The 21,696-nt window shown below is 36.4% G+C and overlaps 1 protein-coding gene across 7 annotated transcripts in view; it reads right to left on the bottom strand.

Annotated features, from left to right (window-relative positions):
- The window catches only part of TP63 (tumor protein p63), a 230,286-nt gene that overhangs the window by 123,488 nt on the left and 85,102 nt on the right, over positions 1 to 21,696 (bottom strand). For all 7 annotated transcript variants that reach the window (XM_058730825.1, XM_058730833.1, XM_058730824.1 and 4 more), the window contains exon 3: positions 21,167 to 21,299. In XM_058730825.1, coding sequence (XP_058586808.1) covers positions 21,167 to 21,299 — 133 coding nt within the window. The remainder of the gene's footprint in view (positions 1 to 21,166; positions 21,300 to 21,696) is intronic.

Genomic DNA, 21,696 nt, shown 5'->3' with positions numbered 1-21,696 from the left:
AATTTACATAAACTCAGAGAAAAATGTTCTTCAAAGCAAAAAAGAACAGCCTTCTAGGCACAATACTTTTTGATAACTCCCCAACTGCCCCAACTTCTGTTGTCTGATTTTATCGCAAATTGCTTTGCTGATGTCAAAGAAGCATTTTAAATTAATATTTACACATTCCAGATGAACAAAAAGAGCAGTAGATGGCATATGGAAATGGCAACAGAAAAATCCAATGAGGATGGACAGGAAATTGTCGGAGGGATTGTGTGTAGTTTTCAAAATTTCCATCAAGATAATGGCAGAGTAGGATGATTATGTAGTGTCCTTTAGACTCCGTGGAGCACTCAAATTGCACCGCCTTCTTAGGGAGCTAAAAATTTGATTAAAGAGTTGAGTCCATTCGACCTCCAAACCAACAAACATTTGCTAAGCCTGAAATAAGGCCAGGCTTTGTAATGTGTTTTACAGAAAAGAAAGTAATGATTCCTGCTTTCTTGGAGCTTCAAGCTTCATGATCAATCTGTCATAATTTATAAATCAGTTTGTGACTCATTATGGGAATAAAATCAATGGTTCCAAATTTTTAGCCTTAAAAAATGTATTTAGCACTGCCAAATTTAGTGTATAAAGTGAGTGATCAACAAGATGATTCTAATTGAGAGAAGACATAGCATTAAAAGAACAACCTATATTTTCTTATGTTCCTGATCAGTTTTCTCTGAAGGTGAGTGACAAGGAGAAGGTTCAGCATGGAATTACCTGAGGTGGCCGCTGTGAAGAATAGCATGTTTGCGTGTCTTAAATAGGTGTAGTCATTAAAAAATTTTTCTTTTTCTTTTGATACGTCCCTAATGGGTAAATATATTTAATATATGTAAGTCATTTATAGTGTATAATTATTATAATCATATTTTCACTCAAAGACCATATTACTTATTCAACTAGTTCTAAACAAGTTATTATGCTTCAAATGAATACCAACTAAGTGGTAAAATACAAAGCAAGGTTCAAACGTAGTTCCGCCATCTACTGGGCACATAATCTGTAACCCAAATATGGTACAGCTGGTTAGTCAGACATAAACCACAGCTAAAATACAGAAACTGATCACCACGTCCTTAACATTGGCTTACATCCAATATTCTCTAGGGGACTGACTAGAGATAACACTGCTTGAAATAAAATTTTACTTTTATTTTTACCCAGAATACACTTTTACTCTTCTATTCAACCAGATCATCACATAGAATCAAAGTTGTAGAGGATGCCAGACATCTTAATACCTTTAATTTTAAACATTAAAAAAATACACATATGGGGTTCCTGGGTGGCTGAGTCGGTTAAATATCTGGCTCTTGATTTCGGCTCAGGTCATGATCTCACAGTTGGCGAGTTTCAGCCCCATGTTGGGCTCCACACTGACTGTGCAAGCCTGCTTGGAATTCTCTCTCTCCCTGTCTCTCTGCCCCTTCCTTGCTCTCTCTCTCTCTCTCTCTCTCACACATACACACAATAAATAAACTTTAAAAAATGCACACTTCTACAAACAGAATCAGAAAACAACAACTGTGAGCATTTGCTCAGCACTTCTTAAGGCTAGGCATGATTCTCATTGCTTTAACTTATGTGATTTTTATTTATGATTTTATATTCATCTTAACCTACAAGGGAGGTGCCATTATAATTCACATTTTACAAATGAGAGAAGAAGCATAGAGTGATGAAATAACTTGCTGTAAGTCATATAATGAGCTAGGTAGTAGACATGGGCTTTGAACAGGTTTTCTGCAGCCAAATTAACTTGCTTTTGTGCTGACCATGGCATAAAGCTCCTCTGGCCGTCTCTGTGCACATGCTTGTACTTCTCATCAATGTCACAGACTAGAAAGTTGTCCATTTATGTGTGTGTGTGTGTGTGTGTGTGTGTGTGTGTGTGTGTGTGTATGCGCTTGTCTTTTCAGGCCTGCATTTAATCCATTACCTGCACTTGAATCTACTTGAACTTTCACCATAGCATCCATATACAACTGCCAAATTAGATTTTCAGTACGTGCCCTTGTCACAGCCTCAAGTTGAGTCAACCATACAATGACAAGTCACTGTTATTGTGCAGTAGGTGCTATCGCATCACAGTTCTAATGCAGATGGTAAATTTGGGATTTGGGGTCAGAATTCTTTATTGTTTATGATAAGGAATGAAATCAATTGCTTAATAATAGTGCTTTGACTCTAACATTGGTCTTTCCGGATTTGGGAGCAATCTGATGAATAATTATCTAGAAAAAAATTTTTTTAATGTTTATTTACTTTTGACAGAGAGAGAGAGAGAGAGAGAGAGAGAGAGAGAGAGAGCATGAGCAGGGGAGGGGGAAGGAGAGAGGGAGACACAGAATCCGAAGCAGGCTCCAGGCTCTGAGCTGTCAGCACAGAGCCCGATGCGGGGCTCGAACTCACAGTCCGCAAGATCATGACCTGAGCCAAAGTCAGAGGCTTAACTGACTGAGCCACCCAGGCGCCCCTCTAGAAATTTTAAAGAAAGTTAAAAAAAATAATTTGCAACTACTTCTAATCTTTGTGATTCAAGATTTTTTTTAAAGAAAGAATTAGATGATAATAAAAGTTATGACACTACCAAAAAAAATGTGGATGTTAAAACTGATACAATATTGTAACATCTATATAAAACTACCTCTTAAGTTGTGTTTATTTAAAACAATCCATTGTGTTCTGTATTTGGCCTAATAAAAAGTAAATATTAAAAAAAAGTAAATATTGGGGCACCTGTATGGCTCATTCGGTTGGGCGTCTGACTTTGGCTCAGGTCATGATCTCACAGCCCGTGAGTTCGAGCCCTGCATCAGGCTCTGTGCTGACAGCTCAGAGCCTGGAGCCTGCTGTGGATTCTGTGTCTCTCTCTCTCTCTGCTCTTCCCCTGCTCATGCTCTGTCTCTCTCTGTCTCAAAAATAAATTAAAAAAAAAACATTAAAAACTTTTTAAATTAAATATTAAAAAAATATTGAGCAATACTATTGTGATAATCTCTTTCTATTCACTACCTAATTTCATTTTCGAAATAATCACATTAATCCCATGTTATAAAAGAAAAAAAAAATACAACAACCCTAATGCTTAGGCAGGGTGAGTTATTCAAACACCCACAGTATTTAAATACAGAGTTCAAAGCACTTAGCCCTTGGAATAAATCTCTAACAATAAAATACTACTTGATTTGTTTTATGTGTTGGCATATGACATGAGATTTCACTTTTACAGGTTATTCTAGGAAAACTTTGATATTAAAATTTAGGTATCAAGATGTCTAGAGTTGAATATCAGTTACCTCTTTTGTAAGCAAAAAACTGAAGCTAGAGAGTTATAGTGATGTGTCAGGTCACCCAGCTACGTGGTGTAGAATCAGGACCAGAATTGAGGTTCCCAAATGTTTATGGTAGCACCTTGCTCTCTGCACAATAGCCTATTTTTGTATAGACTGCACAGTCTATTGGAATGTGTGAACCCAGAGTTTTTTCCTTTTGTAATTCAGTCATAAGGTAATGGCTGGGTTCTATCACCTATCAGACAATGTAGTGTCCTAGACTTTGCATAAGACTCATGGTTTTCCAACCACAAGCTACTCTTCAGCTGAACCTCTTGAGAGATTAAGAAGGCTAGTTTCGTTCTGCTGCTACAGAACAGTAATTTGAAATTGAAACCAAACTTCAAATTTGCCAAACCTCAGATGATTCTGGGAATTCTTTCAAAAACAAAACCAGCAAAGAAAATGCCTGTTTTATTCTTCACCATTGAGACTTTCACCAGATAAAGCAAGACACTGAATTTCTGTAACACTCAGAAGAGCATCCCATTACTACTGCATAAATTAAGAGCTCGGTAATCTTTTTTTCCTCTCCCTCTGAAACTATCACAAACTATCCCTATCTATTTAAGGACTGTATACAACCAGAATAAGAAAATATTTTGGGAGTCATTACCATTCAAGGTCTTTTAGTATGACCAAGATGAGCATCCAGGTCAAAAAAGACAAAAAAAAAAAAAAAAAAAAAGTTAAAAAACCCACTGGTACATCAGTTATTGCCTAAGATGCCATTATACAATGAAGAAAGATTTTGAAGTACACACTTAAATTTCTGTCATAGATTGAGACCTTTCTATATGTTTGTATGAAAGCGTGATTGCTGCATGCCCAAAATATGTGTCAACTCACAGTTCATATCTTTTGCTTCACTTTATTATTTGTTAATTTTAAAAGGCCAGCAAGGAGAACATATATTTCATATTTTCATAAAATCCCTCCGAGGCTGCAAGACAAGGGATCGACAAGGCATGCGCGCAGCACACAGGAAAGATTACATCAAGAGAGTTTACTTCCTGTCACCCCAAAGAACAGATGCAACCAAGGGAAAAAGCCTTCTCTTCAAAAGGTGCAAGGCAACTGTTTTCCTAATTGCTCTTACTCTTGTTGTTGTGTCAGGGTGGGGTGCATAGGTTTGTTTGTGCATTTTTTAAACCAAAGGAAAGATTTTTGAGTGTAACATTTACCACTGGGTTTTGTTGTTGTGTTTTTGTTTTGTTTTGTTTTGCACACGATTTATGCTTTTAGAGAGGCTCGTTTTCAGAAGAAATCTGAATGAGGACACAGTGTGTAGAAAGACATTCCAATGAACTGGTTAGGCAAGTAGTTGTTTGGAAGGAACATTGCCTCCGGGCTCAGGAGGCAGATGGAGGCAGCACATTGGAGAAGGAATGGGGGAGTAGCAGGATTTAGTCCCTTCTCTCTCCAGCTCCAGACAGTGTTCATATTCATGACTAATCTTCAGGAGTACAATCCCTCACCGCCCACCTAGCCTCCATGAAAAGCACCGAATGGGAAGTACTCATTTTCTCAAATATGAAAATGTTGCTTTTGTATACTGATTTTTGCAAGTCTCCCATCCCCCTTGCCCTGGAGAAAAGAAGGAAAAGAAAGTCACCAACTCTTTAGATTCCCCGCCACATAGATATTATTTAGAACAGGTTTTGTCATGTGTTTCCAACAGGGCACATTGGTTTATATATGTTTTCACTAATGGTTCTGGAAAATGTGTATGCACGTGCTGTGGTCCTATCAAAGCCACGCTAAGATACAAAAGAAGTCGCAGCAAGACTGAATTCAGAAGCAAGGATTGGCAGTTTGTCTGTTACTAAGGATGAAGGGACTGAGTTATCAACCAGTCCAATTCCCTGCTTTTACACATAAGAGAAATAAGGCTCAGAGGGGGAAGTTGTCTGTCCTTCAACAAAAAGCCAATTAGTGACAGCAGCATGAGGACTAGGAGCCCAGACTTCTGACTCCCAGGCCAGTGGTTTCTCCCTAAACCTCCCAGCTGCTAAAGTTTGAGTACTTTTCACAATGGAAGAGATAGTGGGGTGCCTGGGAGGCTCAGTCGGTTAAAGCTTCTGACTCTTGATTTCAGCTTGGGTCATGATCTCATGTTGGTGGGATTGAGCCCCTGTTTTGGGCTCTGCACTGACAGCATGGAGCCTGCTTGATATTCTCTCTCTTTCTCTCTCTTTGCCCCTCCCCTGCTCACACACGTGTTCTCTCTCTCTCTCTCTCTCTCAAAATAAACAAACATGAAAAAAAATTTAATGGAAGAGATAGTAAATTTATAAGGTTCACATATGAAATACTAATTTTAGGGATCCTGGGTGGCTCAGTTGGTTAAGCAACCGACTTTGGCTCAGGCCATGATCTCACTATTGGTGAGTTCAAGCCTCGCATCAGGCTCTGAGCTGTCAGCCTCTGGGCTGACAGCTCAGAGCCTAGAGTCTGCTTTGGATTCTGCATCCCTGTCTCTCTTCCCCCCCACCCCCCCCAGCTCACACTCTGTTGCTCTCTCTCTTTCAAAAATAAATAAGCTTTCAAAAATAAATAAGCTTTCAAAAATAAATGAAAAATTAAAAAAATAAAACCCTAATTTTTCTTCCCATGCCAAAGGACCTCCAAAGAACCTAGTTTTACCTGTGATGTGTTGATTCTGGAATCTCAAGAAAAAGAGACACGTTGGTTTCCCATTATTAATGATTCACAAAATAGATTGTTTTCCTTCTCCATATTGTTTTTAGTTTTCTTTCTATGTGATCAATTTCAAATAGCTGAACAGTTTCCTTTTCAAAACCAACTATTTCTGGAAGGCACTTAAAATATCTTGGTTAAATGGGAAGTGGACTATATCCATTTAATTCACTAGCAGAGATGGTTTGTGCTGATTCCCTTTGTCCAGGGCAGCCAACATCACTAAATCCATAATGGTCCATTGAAGTTCATATTATAGAAAAATCATCTTGACACCCAACCCAGACATCCAAAAGAGAGGAATATTTTTAAAAGCCATATTTTATAAGGCTGTCTAAGTTCTAATTTAAATAAGAGCAGGTAGTAACAGCTATTTGAATGAAACATACTCAATTCCAAGACAAATAACATGGGCTTTATGTGTAATTTACTTTCTGATTCACTTTCCTGTACCATGAAGGTACAAAACTGAGATGACAAAATACCTACTCTCTTACTATCTCTTACAGAGGGTGTGATGAGAAAAGCTTTGAATAATATCATTAAGAGCTCTTCAGCTTTCTTGGGAGGATGATAAGTAGATACAATGAAGAACTGTGGTTTTTTTAATGTATAGATGAATGATATGTCTCTCCTAAACACAAAGAATAATTTTGATAGACGAAAGAGAACAAAATGAAGCTCACATCACTGCTGACAATATTTTTTTGATAGGCACCCCGACTCAGCTCACCTATCTGCACAAATGAAGTGAAAGGCTGCACAACGACTGCACAAACTAAATTGGTAAGTCTGTCTGTCTCTGTCTCTGTCTTTCTCTCTAACACGCACATACACAAACACACAGACACATTTAGGTTTTACCTTTTACCAGATGAAGACTCCCATAACCCTCCTAATCATAAATAATTAATCTAGCTACTGGTTTCATCTGCTTTTTTAAAAAAAAATCTCTATTCTAGCATTTTATTAACATGTTTCTTGTTTTTTAGTTAGTAGCATAGTCACCTTTATCCTTTATGAGGTTGTAAAGTAAAGGGACTCATTTTCATCTCTGTTCCTACTTTAGGAGCTGGCACTTAGTATGTCCTGAATAAATGCTAGGGAAGAAAATGTAGACAAGAAATATTCCTGTAGAGAGACTCAGTCTTAATCCTTACACACCTACTTACCTTGACAATAAGGAAAGAGTTTGGGGTCAGATGCATGGCAGGCACCTCCACATCTCTAGCCACCATCTTCTAGTTACCCCTACTCTTTATGCTATAACTGGTTCAGCAAGACCATCAGGTTAGAATGCATCACTGTCTTTCTTGAACTGACCCCAATGCAACTATATTGTCTCTTTCCTTACTCCTTTTCTTGCCTGTTGGGTTCAAGCCAAACCAAAATGGCCTTCCCCCCATTACACAGTTTACCACTTAACTCAAAGGGTTAACTCAAGGGGTCTTGAGCTAACAGCTCACATATAGGTTCAGGGAACTTAAAAATAATCATTTGCGTTACTCTAGGTAAAAGCTAATATTCTCGGGGCGCCTGGGTGGCGCAGTCGGTTGGGCGTCCGACTTCAGCCAGGTCACGATCTCGCGGTCCGTGAGTTCGAGCCCCACGTCAGGCTCTGGGCTGATGGCTCAGAGCCTGGAGCCTGTTTCCGATTCTGTGTCTCCCTCTCTCTCTGTCCCAAAAATAAATAAACGTTGAAAAAAAAATTTAAAAAAAGCTAATATTCTCCAGTTCTTACATATCACCATCATTTGCTGTTCTCTTACATTGATGCTTCACACATTTAAACCTGTTCCCTAACTTAGTTCTCACAGCCTGAAATGACTTCTCTTTCTTCTCTTTCACCCGGCCCATATATTTTCTGAGCTTTCAAATAGAAATGAATATGAGAATTCCTGCTGAATTTTATCTATATTCTCCTCTGGTGCTTACCAGTTTCTATCTTGATAAGAGTTGTTTGTATGTATCTCCTGTTTGGTAACAAATTATGAAGTCCTTGGGAGTAGAAAATGCTTTGTTTATTCATCAAATCCTCAGAATGTCTCAAGTATAGAAAGCAGCAAATGTTAGCTAAGTGCAGGACCACTGAGCTGCTTAATGCCTAACAGTTATCATTCTTATAGAGTCTGATATGAATACTGTCGCCAAAGTTATAATGCCCAGAAGTCATTACCAATGACTAAACTCCGGTCCATTGTTCAATATGGGTACCCATTTATTTTCTCATCTATTTATCTCTCAATAGGTAAGAAACAAATATTTTATTTGATATGATTATTGATTGATTGATATTTTGAGAGAGAGAGAGAAGGTGTGCCTGCACATGTGAGTGGGAGAGGGTCCCCATCAACACAGAGCCCAATGCAGGGCTCCAAACCAAGAAGTCTGAGATCATGAACTGAGGTGAAATCAAGAGTGAGATACTTAATCGACTGAGCCACCCAGGTGCCCCAGGTGTGATCATTTAGATCATTTATAACCTAGTTCATTAACTTCATAATTGTCTCCCCTACTGATTTTAAGTTATAGGTAGTGATAGACTAAGCTCTTTTAGTTAAACTTTGCACCCTTAGCAGAGTATCTTGAACTTAGTAAATAATCAGCAAATTCTTGTTGAATTGACAAGAATACAAGCTTTAAACTATAGTCTTTTTGCCAGGGAAAAGATTCTTATAAACCTACAGTTTTAGAAAACCACGTATGATGGGGTGCCTGGGTGGCTCAGTCAGTTAAGCCTCTGACTTCAGCTCAGGTCATGATCTTGCACTCTGTGAGTTCAAGCCGCACATCGGGCTTTGTGCTGACAGCTCAGAGCCTGGAGCCTGCTTTGGATTCTCTGTCTCCCTCTCTCATTGCCCCTCTGCCTCTCATGCGCTCGCTCTCTCTCTCTCTCTCAAAAATAAATAAACATTAAAAAAAATTTTAAGAAAACCACATATGAGAATTTGTTTAACAACATCTTACTGATGAAGACACATGAAGCCAACCACTTAATATGTTTAATTTCTTTTTCTAAACTATGATATTCTACATTTTTATTTTCTTAATGGCATAACCCAGCAGAACTTTCCACATGTTTTAAGATGAATGACAGCTAAAACTGTCTATTTTAAAGTAGAGACTGGCCTAGAAGTTCCTTCTTTGTCATTATGGTTCTGTACCCTTGGGCAAGTCACTGTCCACTCAGAGCCGGCGTTCCTCCGCCTATAAAAATACGTATGTTAAATATTGGATTGCACCATATTTCTCCAACATCAGAATCACCTGGAGGGCTTTATTGAAAGATTGTTGCCCTCCCTCTCCTAGTTTCTGTTTCAGCAGATCTGGAGTGGAACCCAAAATATTTTCATTCTTTACAGTTCTTGATGCTGCTGGCCAGAGACCACATCTTGAGATCTAGGAGTCCATGCAGCTCTGATTTTATTATCATACTAAGATTCAAAACAAGGGATATCAGGGTATCCAATTCCAAAGCTTGTGCTCTAGAGCAGAGAACATTTTACTATGTTAAGATTACTGAATGAAATGCAAATAACTAATATAAAATGATAGTAATTAAAGTGAAAATGTTTTTTGTAAGTTCTATAAAACCTGAATGGACACCAGAGTAGATCAGCTTAATTTTTTTTTTATGTTTATTTCTTTTTGAGAGACAGAGAGAGACAGAGGGCAAGTGAGGGAGGGGCAGAGAGAGGGACACATAGCATCTGAAGCAGGCTCCAGCCTGCTGAGCTATCAGCACAGAGCCCAATGCGGGGCTTGAACCCATGAACCCCGACATCATGAGCTGAGCCAAAGTTGGTTGCTTAACCGACTGAGCCACCCACGTGTCCCCAGAGTATATCCGCTTTGAAAAGAAATCTACTTCAAAATTTGATTTAATTTGAAGAAAACTCTATCTAGTTTCAAATGAAAAAAAAAAGGGCTAAACAGAGATTACAGCATGCTAGTATATCTTCAAATACTACTTTCTTTTTTTTTTGAAATACAAAAATACAAATCCATACCAATTTCACCTTTTCCTACAGCAGTAATTACTCTATGTGGGATTGAAAATTTCCTGTTTCCAGATTTATCATATTCTAAAGAGGAACAGCAATGAGCAATCACCACTGAGAACTGGCCACACACAAAATATTGTGTTAATTGCTTTACACATCCCATCTCCATTCTCTAAACAGTTTTTCTCTGGTGGGTCATCAATACCATCATCCTCATTTCACAAGTGGATGAACTGAAGCCCAGAAACACACCAGAATTTAGCTAAGGTCCTCCAAGTAGTGGATGAGAGATTGGGATTCAAATGCAGGCAGCAATCTCCCTCCAGCTTGAACTCACTACCACTATCTTTAATAGTAGATGGAAAGGCAGGTCTACAAATCCAGAAAGTTAGGTTTAGTCCAGGGTCAACCATAAACCCTAGTGGAAACACTGGAGAAGTTCAGCCTAATCAACTTGGACCCTAGTTTTCCTGTCTATTAAAGGAAAGCTGGAGTAGAACTATGTATCGTGTCTATAGCTCCTGAGTCTAATATTCTAGAATTTTCCAGGTTTTGTAGATTAAAACTATATTAAATGAACTGGTCACTGAAGGAAAGAACAGGTGACTTACAGCATATTACTTCAGACAAATCATTTTTTCTCTAAGCCAGCATGCTAGGATCTCAACCTCGTCAGTTTTTAAGAGAATGCCAGGTCAGAATCAGCTCCTGTGTTTCTGCTGAAATCCTTTTCTGTTTATCTGCCCTCTTCAACTTTGTCATTGTGAATGCATATACACTAAGCACAGTGTCTTAAGTAACATTGCTGAGGTTACACCAAAGACAGGTGTTAGGGGAACTATTTCCCTGGGGCTATCATTTCCAACTCTCCCTCCTCAAAAACAGAGGGAGGGGATAGAAGGAAAAAGGGTTTCTTTTCAGATTAAACACAGCGACTGCAAACACCTTCCCCTAGGCAATAAATTCTCTGCAGTGCGTGCTGCAGTTTACCCAAACACCAAATCAAAAAGCAAACAGCCCCTTTTGTAAGGGAGGAGCTGTCACCTGTCAACTGATGTTTGTGAATTTCTAGAGAAGAAAAAAGACAGAAAGAAAGAAAATCCTTTCCCTTATTTTATTAAGCAGACTGTTTGTTCAAGGTTTGAAATGCATACTTGTGTTTAGGGTAAAAGTCCCTGGCCTGGCAATCCTGAACAAAGTGGTCCCTTCTGATTGGTTACAGTGCACAAAGAACAGAACAGGACAACAGTCTGCTCTTCTGGGGACCCCTGAACTCCGTCTAATCAGAGTGGATATCGGGCCATCTCATAAGCAACATTAAGGGACTACAAACCCATCTTCCAAAAACTGGAGGGTTTTTTCTATGTGGAATATATTTTGTCTGTTTCACTTGTTTTTATAGAACTAATAAAAGCTTATTTGGTACAAATTATGATTGAATGATTATTTTAATGGCAGCAGCCAAGGAATGAGAGCAGTAAAGATACTAAAACAAGGGTTAAGAAGCGCTGCATGGAAAAGGAGAAAATGTTATGTACATTCCCATGTTCAGGGCTAGCCCTAGGGGGATAGCTTGCAAATATACCGGGTACCTTTCTTTCATAGCCTTTCTTGGTACTGTCTGCATCCCAATGAAGCCTGTCCACCCCACTCATCAGCGCTCCATTCTCCAAGGTGTCCTACTCATCTCTAGTCACAACTACCATCCCTTCCACCGATTACAGTCAAAGGTTGTTTAAACATGGACTGTTTCACCTCAATGTGCAAACGGCCAGAATCCCCTTTAGTCACCTAGAAGCATTCACATTTTTTTAAAAGTAGTCTTTCATGCCCAGCGTGGAGCCCAATGTGGGGCTTGAACTCACAACCTTGAGATCAAGACCTGAGCTGAGATCAAGAGTCAGACGCTTAACCGACTGAGCCACCTAGGTGCCCCAAAGAACCGCACTTTTTTTGGAAAGAGATTGTATAACCAAAATTGATTTCAAGTTTATAGACACTTTTGCACAGTTGTAGGAGTATAAATCAAAAACAAACTCATGAAAATAAATTTGGTATTATTAACACTGGTGTTAATACAGTTTTATTCTAAACATCTAGCACAAGAAAACATTTTATAAATAAATATTCTTAAAAATCTATGAGTAAAGAACAGTTAAATAGATCATTGTAGATTTATGTAATGACATATAAGACAACAATTAAAGCTCTTTTGAAGCTTAGTAAATAAGAGAAATAGGTTCACTTCTGAATGTGAAAAAAGTAGACTGGAAAATTTATATATGACGTGATCCAAAAACATCTTAAAAAATCTATTTCTTCAAGGAAAAAAACTGGAAAAAAGACTAAAATTTTATAATTGTTATCATGAAGCTGAGATTATATATGCTTTTGATATTTACTTCTAAAATTCTTTTTTTATGATTTTATAATCAGAGCAATTCATTAATTTGCATTTTATTATAAAAAGTAATATATATTCACCTATCTCAGAGTTCTTATGAAAAACAGCACAGACAAGTGATAACAAAAATGATTTCTAAATGACTATAATTTTATATGTCAGGAACTTTGAATGAAAGCAAATCAGACAATGAAATAAACATTGTAATTCTCTGAGGCCAATGATAGGTATTATTGTCTATCCATAAAAACGAAGGAAAGGTTTACAGAGATTATCAAGTTAACATGACTAAAATTGGTAAAGACAGAATTCCAATCACAGTGTATCTGACTAAAACTCTCATGTCATAATTCTGAAGTAATAAACTGTATAGCCCCGTTAAGTATAATGTAGTCATCAAAGTAAAAAAAAAAACAAAAAACAAAAACAAAAAACCCTTAAACAAGTCTGCCTACACTGAACTGTAGTGTTTTTCTAGAAGACCTGACCAGAGGAAGTAGAAATGGGAGAGAAGTGGGACACCTGGAAAGGAACAAGGGAATGCATAGGAGAAACAAAGAGGGTAACAGTGGAGATGTGAAGGTGGTTCTAGAAGCCTGAAGGAGACCTGGTAGGAAGGAAAGGGAAGGAAAATAGGGATGCGTTCTTTCAAGTGAGCTCTTGATATTGGCATCAGACTTGGGGTTGGCAGACATTATTCATGTCAGGTGTCTGGGAGACCAACACTTATAGAAAATAATTCCTGTTTATATGACATAGCAATAATCATACCCTTTCCACCTCTTGAGCCAGGAGGAGGCATGTAGGATAGGAAATTAAGAATTTTTGAGTGACTCATGCAGCAAGGTTGTTAACCAGGCCCTTATAGCCTGACTAGAGCGACCTAATGAAAAATACTTTGTTCACAGAGTATGTTCGTTATAATATATATATACGTATGTATGTATATATATATATTTGTATAATATATATACATACATATATGTATGTTATACATATATAAAAATGTATATATACATATATATTATACATATATACAAATATATAATATATAATATTTTTATTACAAATATGTAATATTATTTGTATATATGTGTAATATATATGTATATATATTTATATATATGTATACATATATATGTACACAAATATATATATTTGTATATATGTATAATATATATATGTATATTTAAAGAATGAAATTTTGCAAATAAGGACAAAAGATTAGCATATAAAAACAATCTTGATACAATTCTATAATGTTAGAAAATACCTATAGGTGTGATTCTGAGAGGGAGAAAAGGTTGAGGGAGGTATAGAGGGAACGTTTTTAAACTTATATTCAATAAAAATTCAGCAAATTAGAGCTCTGACATGATTTATAGTCCTGCTTGGAAAATATAAGCACATATTTTTCTTTGAAAAAAAATTCTGATGAACAAAATTGTACATAGAATTCCCTATTATTCCTGATATTATTCAGTCAGAATTGTAACTTTAGTATGAAGGAAGAATAACATCAACGGTAAATACCTGGTTCAATAAAATAGACTTATTCTCTTGAGTTCTTTAAAAATACATTTGAAAGTTATAAGTAAAACTTATAACATTGTCTGATAGAGTGTTCAATGTACATAGACATATTTTACATATATTTTATATATATTTTATATATACATTTTATATATGTCATATTATATATGACAACATCATGGGGGAGGGTTATGAAACCAATATGTGGTAAGTTTTCTACATTCCATTTGAAGTGGTAAAATATTGATTCTCAATAGACTGTAAAAAATTATGACTATAGTCCCTAGAGAAACAATTTGAGAATATGCAAAGAAATATAGCCAAAACCAAGATAGAACAGTTAAAAGAAAATACTAAAAATAGGTCAAATGATCTAAATAGTGGTAGAAAAAAGGGAGACAAAAGAGCAATGGAGAAAAAAACCAAACAAACAAAACATAAATGGTGTATATGTATACATATATTATATATATTATATATAATATATGTATACATATATATGTATATATATATATATAATGATATATATATGTATATATATATATAATGAAACTGTTATCAATATGCCAATTAATAGAGATTGCCAGAATGGATAAAAAGTGACCCAGCTATATGTTTTCTAGAAGAAACTCACACAAATATGAACCAAAAACAGACAGACTTGAAAGGAGCAAAAGACAAATCCATAATTGGAGTTGAAGACTTCAGTATTCATCTGTCAGTAATCAATAGAACTATGAAACTAAAATAAACAAGGATAGAGAAAAACTGTATAATACCACAAACCAACAGAACCTAATTGACATTTATAGATCAGCGTACGCCCACAGAATATTCACCAAGATAAACCATATCTTGACTCATGAAACAAACCTTAACAAATTTCAAAAATTTGCAATCATACAAAGTATGTTTTCTGATCATAATGGAATTAAACCAGAAGTCAGTAAGGGACAGGTAACAGGAAATACCCAAATACTTGGAAATTAAACAGACTTATAAATACACATAGGTCAAAGACAGAGTCTCAAGGGCAAACAGAAAATGCTTTAAACTGAGCAATATAAAAATACAACATACCAACATTTAGTGGATGCCACCAAAGCAGTGTCTCATGGGAAATTTATAAACATAAATACTAACATTAGAACACAAGAAAGATCTCAACTCAGTAATATAAACTTCTAATTTAAGAAACCTGAAAAAAAGACGAGCAAAATAAACCCAATGAAGCAGAAGAAAATGAGACCAGAAATAATAAAGTTGAAAACAGAAAGACAATAGAGAAAAACAGGGAAACCAAAAAGCTGAGCTGGTTTCTCAAAAGATCAATACTATTCATAAATTTTTAGCGAGACTGATGGAGAAAAAGAGGACACAAGTTACCAATGTCAGAAATGAACAGGAGGATGTTACAGATCCCATAGGTATTAAAAGGGTAGTAAGGAAATACTCCAAACAATTCTGTACAAAAAAAAAAAAAAATCAAAACTTTGATGCAATTAACCAATTCCTTACAAACCACTATTTATGAAAACTTACCCAAGATAAAACAAATCATCTCATTAGGTCTGTAACAATTAATGAAACTACCTAACGAGCTTTCCAAAAAAGAAATATCCATGCCCAGATGGTTTTATTAGTACATTCTTCCAAACGTTTCATAAGAAATTATATCAATTTTACTTAATCTTTCCCAGATATACAGATACCTCATACAAAGCACAAACACAGAAATCATACTGAGGTTCACATGAATAAAACTGGCAAGATGAAAATGACCATGCATCATAATTATTAATACCATCTCTCAATGGTGGGCTTAACCCTCATTTGCTTTAAACTGTAGTTTCTTTCCTATCTATCAGAGCCCCAAACATTAAAATTCTACAAAAGTCTACAAAATTCTATCTAGTCTTATCATTTTAGATATTATAAACAATGTCACAATGAAGCCTTCATTTCTGTATAGGTGTGTGTGTGTTTGTGTGCATGTCTGTGTGTGTATGTATGTATGTCAGCATATATATTTGTGTATACACTTATTTATATATTTTAAATTGCTTTGTGAAAGAAATTCCTAGAAGTAGCCTTAAAGGATGAGTGTAAATACCTTTAAAATTTAATAAATTAGAATAGGCAAATTGTTCTCCAAATACATCAATTTATACTCTTGTCCAAAGTGAAAAGGTTGTCTGTTTCCCAGTATCATCAGCACTGGATATTGCCAATCATTTAAATCTTTGCTGACCAGGTAGAAGACAATTTATGATGAAGAGTGAATCTCATTTTTTGACTTCACAATTTTTTTATTAGAGAAGTTGAATATTTAATGTCAGTTAAACATATGTGAAGTACTTATACTCTTTGCCAAAGAGCAGGGATTTTATCTTTCTCTTATTTTAGTCTCTTTTAAATTTTTATTTTATTTTATTTTATTTTATTTTATATTATTTTATTTTATTTTATTTTATTTTATTTTATTTTATTTTAGAGAGCATGTGCATGCATGAAAGAGAGAACACAGAACGGGCAGAGAGAGGAGGAGAGAGAGAATCCTCAGCAGGCTCCACACTATCAGCACCGAGCCAAATGCAAGGCTTGAACTCATGATCCGTGAAATCATGACCCGAGCCAAAGTCGAGCCCTTAACTGACCGAGCCACCCCAGTGCCCCTCTTTCTCGTAGTTTTAAATATTTAGGTTGTTAGGGCTATTAAACCTTTGCCATGTGTTATAAAATTTTAAATGTATATTTTGTCCTTTTTTTCTATAGAAATTTCTCCTTAGCTAAATGTTTAAGCCTCATCATTTAAAACTTCTAAGCTTTACAGTATAGTATTTTTAATAAGTTGTTTTCATAACAAAAACTTGGGCCTCTTTTCCTTTCCCTGTTTTGGTCAATTTGACTCATAGTTCAAGGCTTAAATAAAAATCTCTGTAACACATTGCCTTCTCTGTAACTCACTGCCAGTCCTTCTCAGGCACAATAAATCATTCCTTTTATGTGTGTCTTCAAAAAGTATATACATATGAATACTTTTCCTAAGTAACTTTATACACATTGGCTCATTTGCTACATTAGGGTGTTCTCAAAGCTAGAGACCATGATTTCTTCATCTGTATCACAAAGAACATAGCACACAGTAAGTACTAAGGAAATGTCTGTTGCTAGATCTAGTGTATATATACTTGAAATCTTACAGGAATCATAGGCCATTTAAGATGTAGGGCAGTATGCTGTGGTCTACGCCTTTCCAAATACAAGCACACTATCTGCTCTTTTGAAATGCAGAGGTGATGAGCTAAAGACTCTTCATGTATATCTGGGATGCTACAATAAGAATTTATAAAAATGGATGGTTTTAGATAATTACCACTCAAATTGCAAGGGAAAAACCCAGTTCAATTATATACGGCTTCTTCTAAAGCACAAAGAGTCAACAAATGCACAAATAAAAGTTATGTAGTTTCCATGAATCATTCCAGGAGAACATTTAAATATTGATGCCATTATCTACCCATTGAAGACATGACAGGCATACTGTGACAGTTTGTAAATAAGGCAAGGCTGAGATGTGAAGTAATATATACTGGACATTAGAATCAGAAGCCAACAGGATCTTGGAAACATAGGCTAAATTATTTTAAAAAATTGAGAAATCTCATTCACCTTCATTTGCTAATTCAATGTAGTTCAGTCTTCAGTGACATTAAAAGCATTCTAATGAAGAAGGCACATATACTCTCTGCAATTCAGACTTCTTTGCTAATAATCAGAGCAACACATTAAGATTCCGTTTCTTGACTAATTATCAAGGTGAAGGTTATATCAAAAGTCATTAAAGATGGATGCCATTCTCGATTTCACGATTTCTGTCCTTAATAATCGGACATGTTGTTTCATGTCCACAGATTCATATTTCTTGCACAGTGAGAACATCTAGGCTGAGATCCAAAATTTTACAAAAAGCTATCACATGGAAAACGAAAGTAACTTATATGTAGCGTTTTGGAACTATTTAGCTATTAACCTACACATAAGTCAAGCAAAAATATACTATGAAGTAATAGAAGGAAAGAACCTCACACTAGTTGCAGCAGCTTCTTGTTTGAAGGATGATGTCATTTCAAAAATTTGTGATTTAGAATTATAACAGGACCATATGGATCAATGTTAAGTTGAATGCTCTCAGTTTCAATCAGGTCAGTCCTCCCAGGAGCGTTATTAAAAGTCAATTTCAAAGAATCAATATAAAGTGTATATATATATATATATATATATATATATATATATATATATATATGAATAACTGATGCTCGGGAAATAATGTTGAACACAAATGGATAATTCTTTTAAATATCAGTACTTCTTAAATAACAATATCCCTCAACCCATGAAGCAGTGTATTCTTAGGTAGATACTTATCAGGAGAGCAATGGCATCTGTGTAATTTCTTGGCTTTCTCCCCTTCATTCTTCCCATTTTCTTTAAAAAAAATTTTTTTTTAATGTTTATTTTTGAGAGAGACAGAGACAGAGTGTGAGTGGGGGAGGGGAAGAGAGAGAGGGAGACACAGAATCTGAAGCAGGCTCCAGGCTCTGAGCTGTCAGTACAGAGCCCAGTGCGGGGCTCAAACTCACGGACTGTGAGATCATGACCTGAGCTGAAGTCGGACACCCAACCGACTGAGTCACCCAAGTGCCCCGATTCTTTCCATTTTCTAACATCCTGTATAGCTTCCATGTCTCTTACTCAGGTACTGTACTAGGATTTCTCTAAAGTTTCCTTAGCTGATTTGTAAAAGCATCACAATGGACTTTAAATGACTGAAGTTTTGCTCGAATAGCAAATCTGGGTACTTTCCAGCAGAAGCAAAAAAAACAGTGCAAGTAAAAAATAAATTACCTAAAAAGCATAATGCTTTTGGCACTGACAGACCATAGTCAAAAGGGAAGGAATACAAGAGGCAGATGGGACTGGAAGCATTGCTGATGTGAATGCTCAAGAAGAGAATAACCCCCTGGCTGGAGATATTCTAGAACTGCACTACCCAATATATTACCAACTAGCCACAGGTGGTCATTCAAATTTAAATTAAATAAAGTTAAAATTAAGCTTCTCAGTTGTACCAACCACATATCAAATGCCCAAAGGATACATGTGGCTGGTGACTACTGCATTGAACAATACAGAATATAGAACAGTTACATCATTGAAAGAAACTTCTTTTGGACAGGGCTGCTTGAAAAAGAACTTTTGGACTTTATAGATAACTTCCAAATCTCATTTCTTATGACTTCAAAATTTCCTGAGGGTCTATTATGAGACATATATTGAAACAAATACTGAGCATGACAAAATATGGCCCCTGTCCCCTTGAGAGACAGAGAAATAAACAATGATAATATTTTATAATATGTAATAGGACTAAAAATATACCTCAGTTGCCTCAGAGGAATGGTCTCTGCTATATGGTGAAGAATGGTGATATGGAAATTTTCCCAGAGAAGATAGAATACACGGTTGTTGAGGGGTAGATAGGAATTGGGTAGAGGGGAAAAAATCAACCTCCCACCCCCCCAATAAAAAACCCAAGATGTTCCTAAGGACAAAATTTATAATAATATAATGAAGTCAACAGCATGACACATTAAAAAAATCGCATGCTACAGTGTGCGAAAGTGTGTGAAATGACAGTCGAAACTGTAAATAAAAAGGCTTGATTCTCCATTTTAAGCTTTATATAAATTTGCTCACTTTTATGAGCCCAGGAATCAGAACAGAAAATCCCCAGAGAGAACATACAAAGATAAGTTTGCCTAGGCTCGCACTACCTAGCAAGAGGTGATGTTATTCAGTGAATTGGGGATATCCTAATTTCGAAGCCACTGTCGTATAAGAATTTCCCCCATTTATGTTTAATTATAATACATTCCAAGGCCTTGGGTGACCTGCCTTGGATTTATCCATCAGTCTCCTTTCACTAGCTCAAAGATAACTGAAAAGTGTATTGATACTAGAATGGAAGAGGCCACTGAAGAATTGCATTTTCTTTTCATCAACTTAGTGACAAAACATCAGTGTAACCACAAAGTTACAACTTCATATTTTTGGTTGTTCCCTCTTCCCTTTCCCGACACACCTTCATCCAATATAAAAAAAAAAAAAAAAGTACAATCCAAAGAAAGAAAGAAGTACAATCCAGATAAATACACACACACACACACACACACACACACACACACACACACACAGAGTGAAAATTCCAGTAACATCTTGTATCAGAAAGGCAAGGCAAGGTATTTTTAAAGTGATTTCCAAGATCATGCCCACATGTGTTCTATGAAATATCCACCTTTCCTCCACCTTTTTTTTTGTCCTATTTTTCTAGAAGGGTTTGTTTGTTTGGGTGTGTGTGTGTGTGTTTACAGGAAAGGCAACAGAATTTGTACGGTGAATAATCATTTAAAAAATAACAAAACAAAACAAGCCCACTAGCACGATGTACTGCACAAATACAGAAAATTTCATCCAAACATTTAGGATAAGTGTCTTTTATTATTATTAACCCATTACACTCCTTTGTATGAGAAACTGAGGCCTAAGGTCACTAGTGACTCAGTGGTAAAGCCAAGAAAACAAAAGTCAAAAAACAAAAACCACCTACTTTATGTATTATTTACCTTCTTTCCCCTTGTTCTATTACTAGGTACTTAAACTTGTGTCTTCACATTGAATTTACTTTCTCCTCCCTCATTAAAGAAGAAGAGTTCCATCCTGCCCTAGTATAGACAGAATTTGGATAGAATTTAGATCTAGACTCGGACTCTAACTGTCTCTTCCCCCTATAAAACCTTGGACTGGTATCATCCTTCCCAACTGGGATAGACATGAGGAAAGATTCAGATAAAGGATGTAAGGGATTATTCCCAGCCCACATTTCCCACACTAGTGGAAGAAGCACATGCAGTAGGCAGAGTTGATGCAGAGAATCCACAAATGCTTAATTTTCTCTACTGACCACACTGACTTTCTGCCCAATGGCCTAGCCCATTCAGAGCCACCTGCCTTCTCATATGCCACGAAATACAGAGATTTAACAGAGATGTGGATAGCATGGCCCACAGATTATAGGAGAACCTCCTGCCACTCACCCACATGGGGTCACTGAGGTCTGAGTCCTGCATGCGGATACAGTCCATGCTGATCTCGATCTTGTTTCTTGCACCATTTTCTGATGGCTCATCCACAAAGTTCAAGTCAATGGGCTGAACTGAACATATAGGCCTATAAGAAAGGACAAACAAAAGGGTGTTAGGCAGGGAATGGGACTAAAACACAAGAACCCAGGGGATAACAGTGAGCTCTCTCAGTTTCAAAGATGGCAGTGCTCATTGGTTGGAGTCAGAAACTCTAGGTTTGAATCGTGGCTCAACCACAGGCCGTATGTGTAATCTCGGGCAGTTCAAATCTAAGTCCTATTCATAAAATGGGAATCATAATCCTTACCCTTGTCAGAGAATTGCTGGGTGGATGTGGGAGAGAAAGGATGTATCAGGAACTTAGTATTTTATACCCCATCCCTTAGGGTACCAAGTGCTCTGGTATTTCCTCTTAAATTGTTCACTTATCCAAACTCAATAAAGACAATAATCATTTTCCTCGCAGGCATAAATGACCAACA

Source organism: Neofelis nebulosa, chromosome 5 (genome assembly GCF_028018385.1).
Source record: "Neofelis nebulosa isolate mNeoNeb1 chromosome 5, mNeoNeb1.pri, whole genome shotgun sequence".
Taxonomy (NCBI): domain Eukaryota; kingdom Metazoa; phylum Chordata; class Mammalia; order Carnivora; family Felidae; genus Neofelis; species Neofelis nebulosa.
The sequence above is the reverse complement of the archived record's forward strand: the minus strand, read 5'-3'. Positions and strand labels throughout refer to the sequence as shown.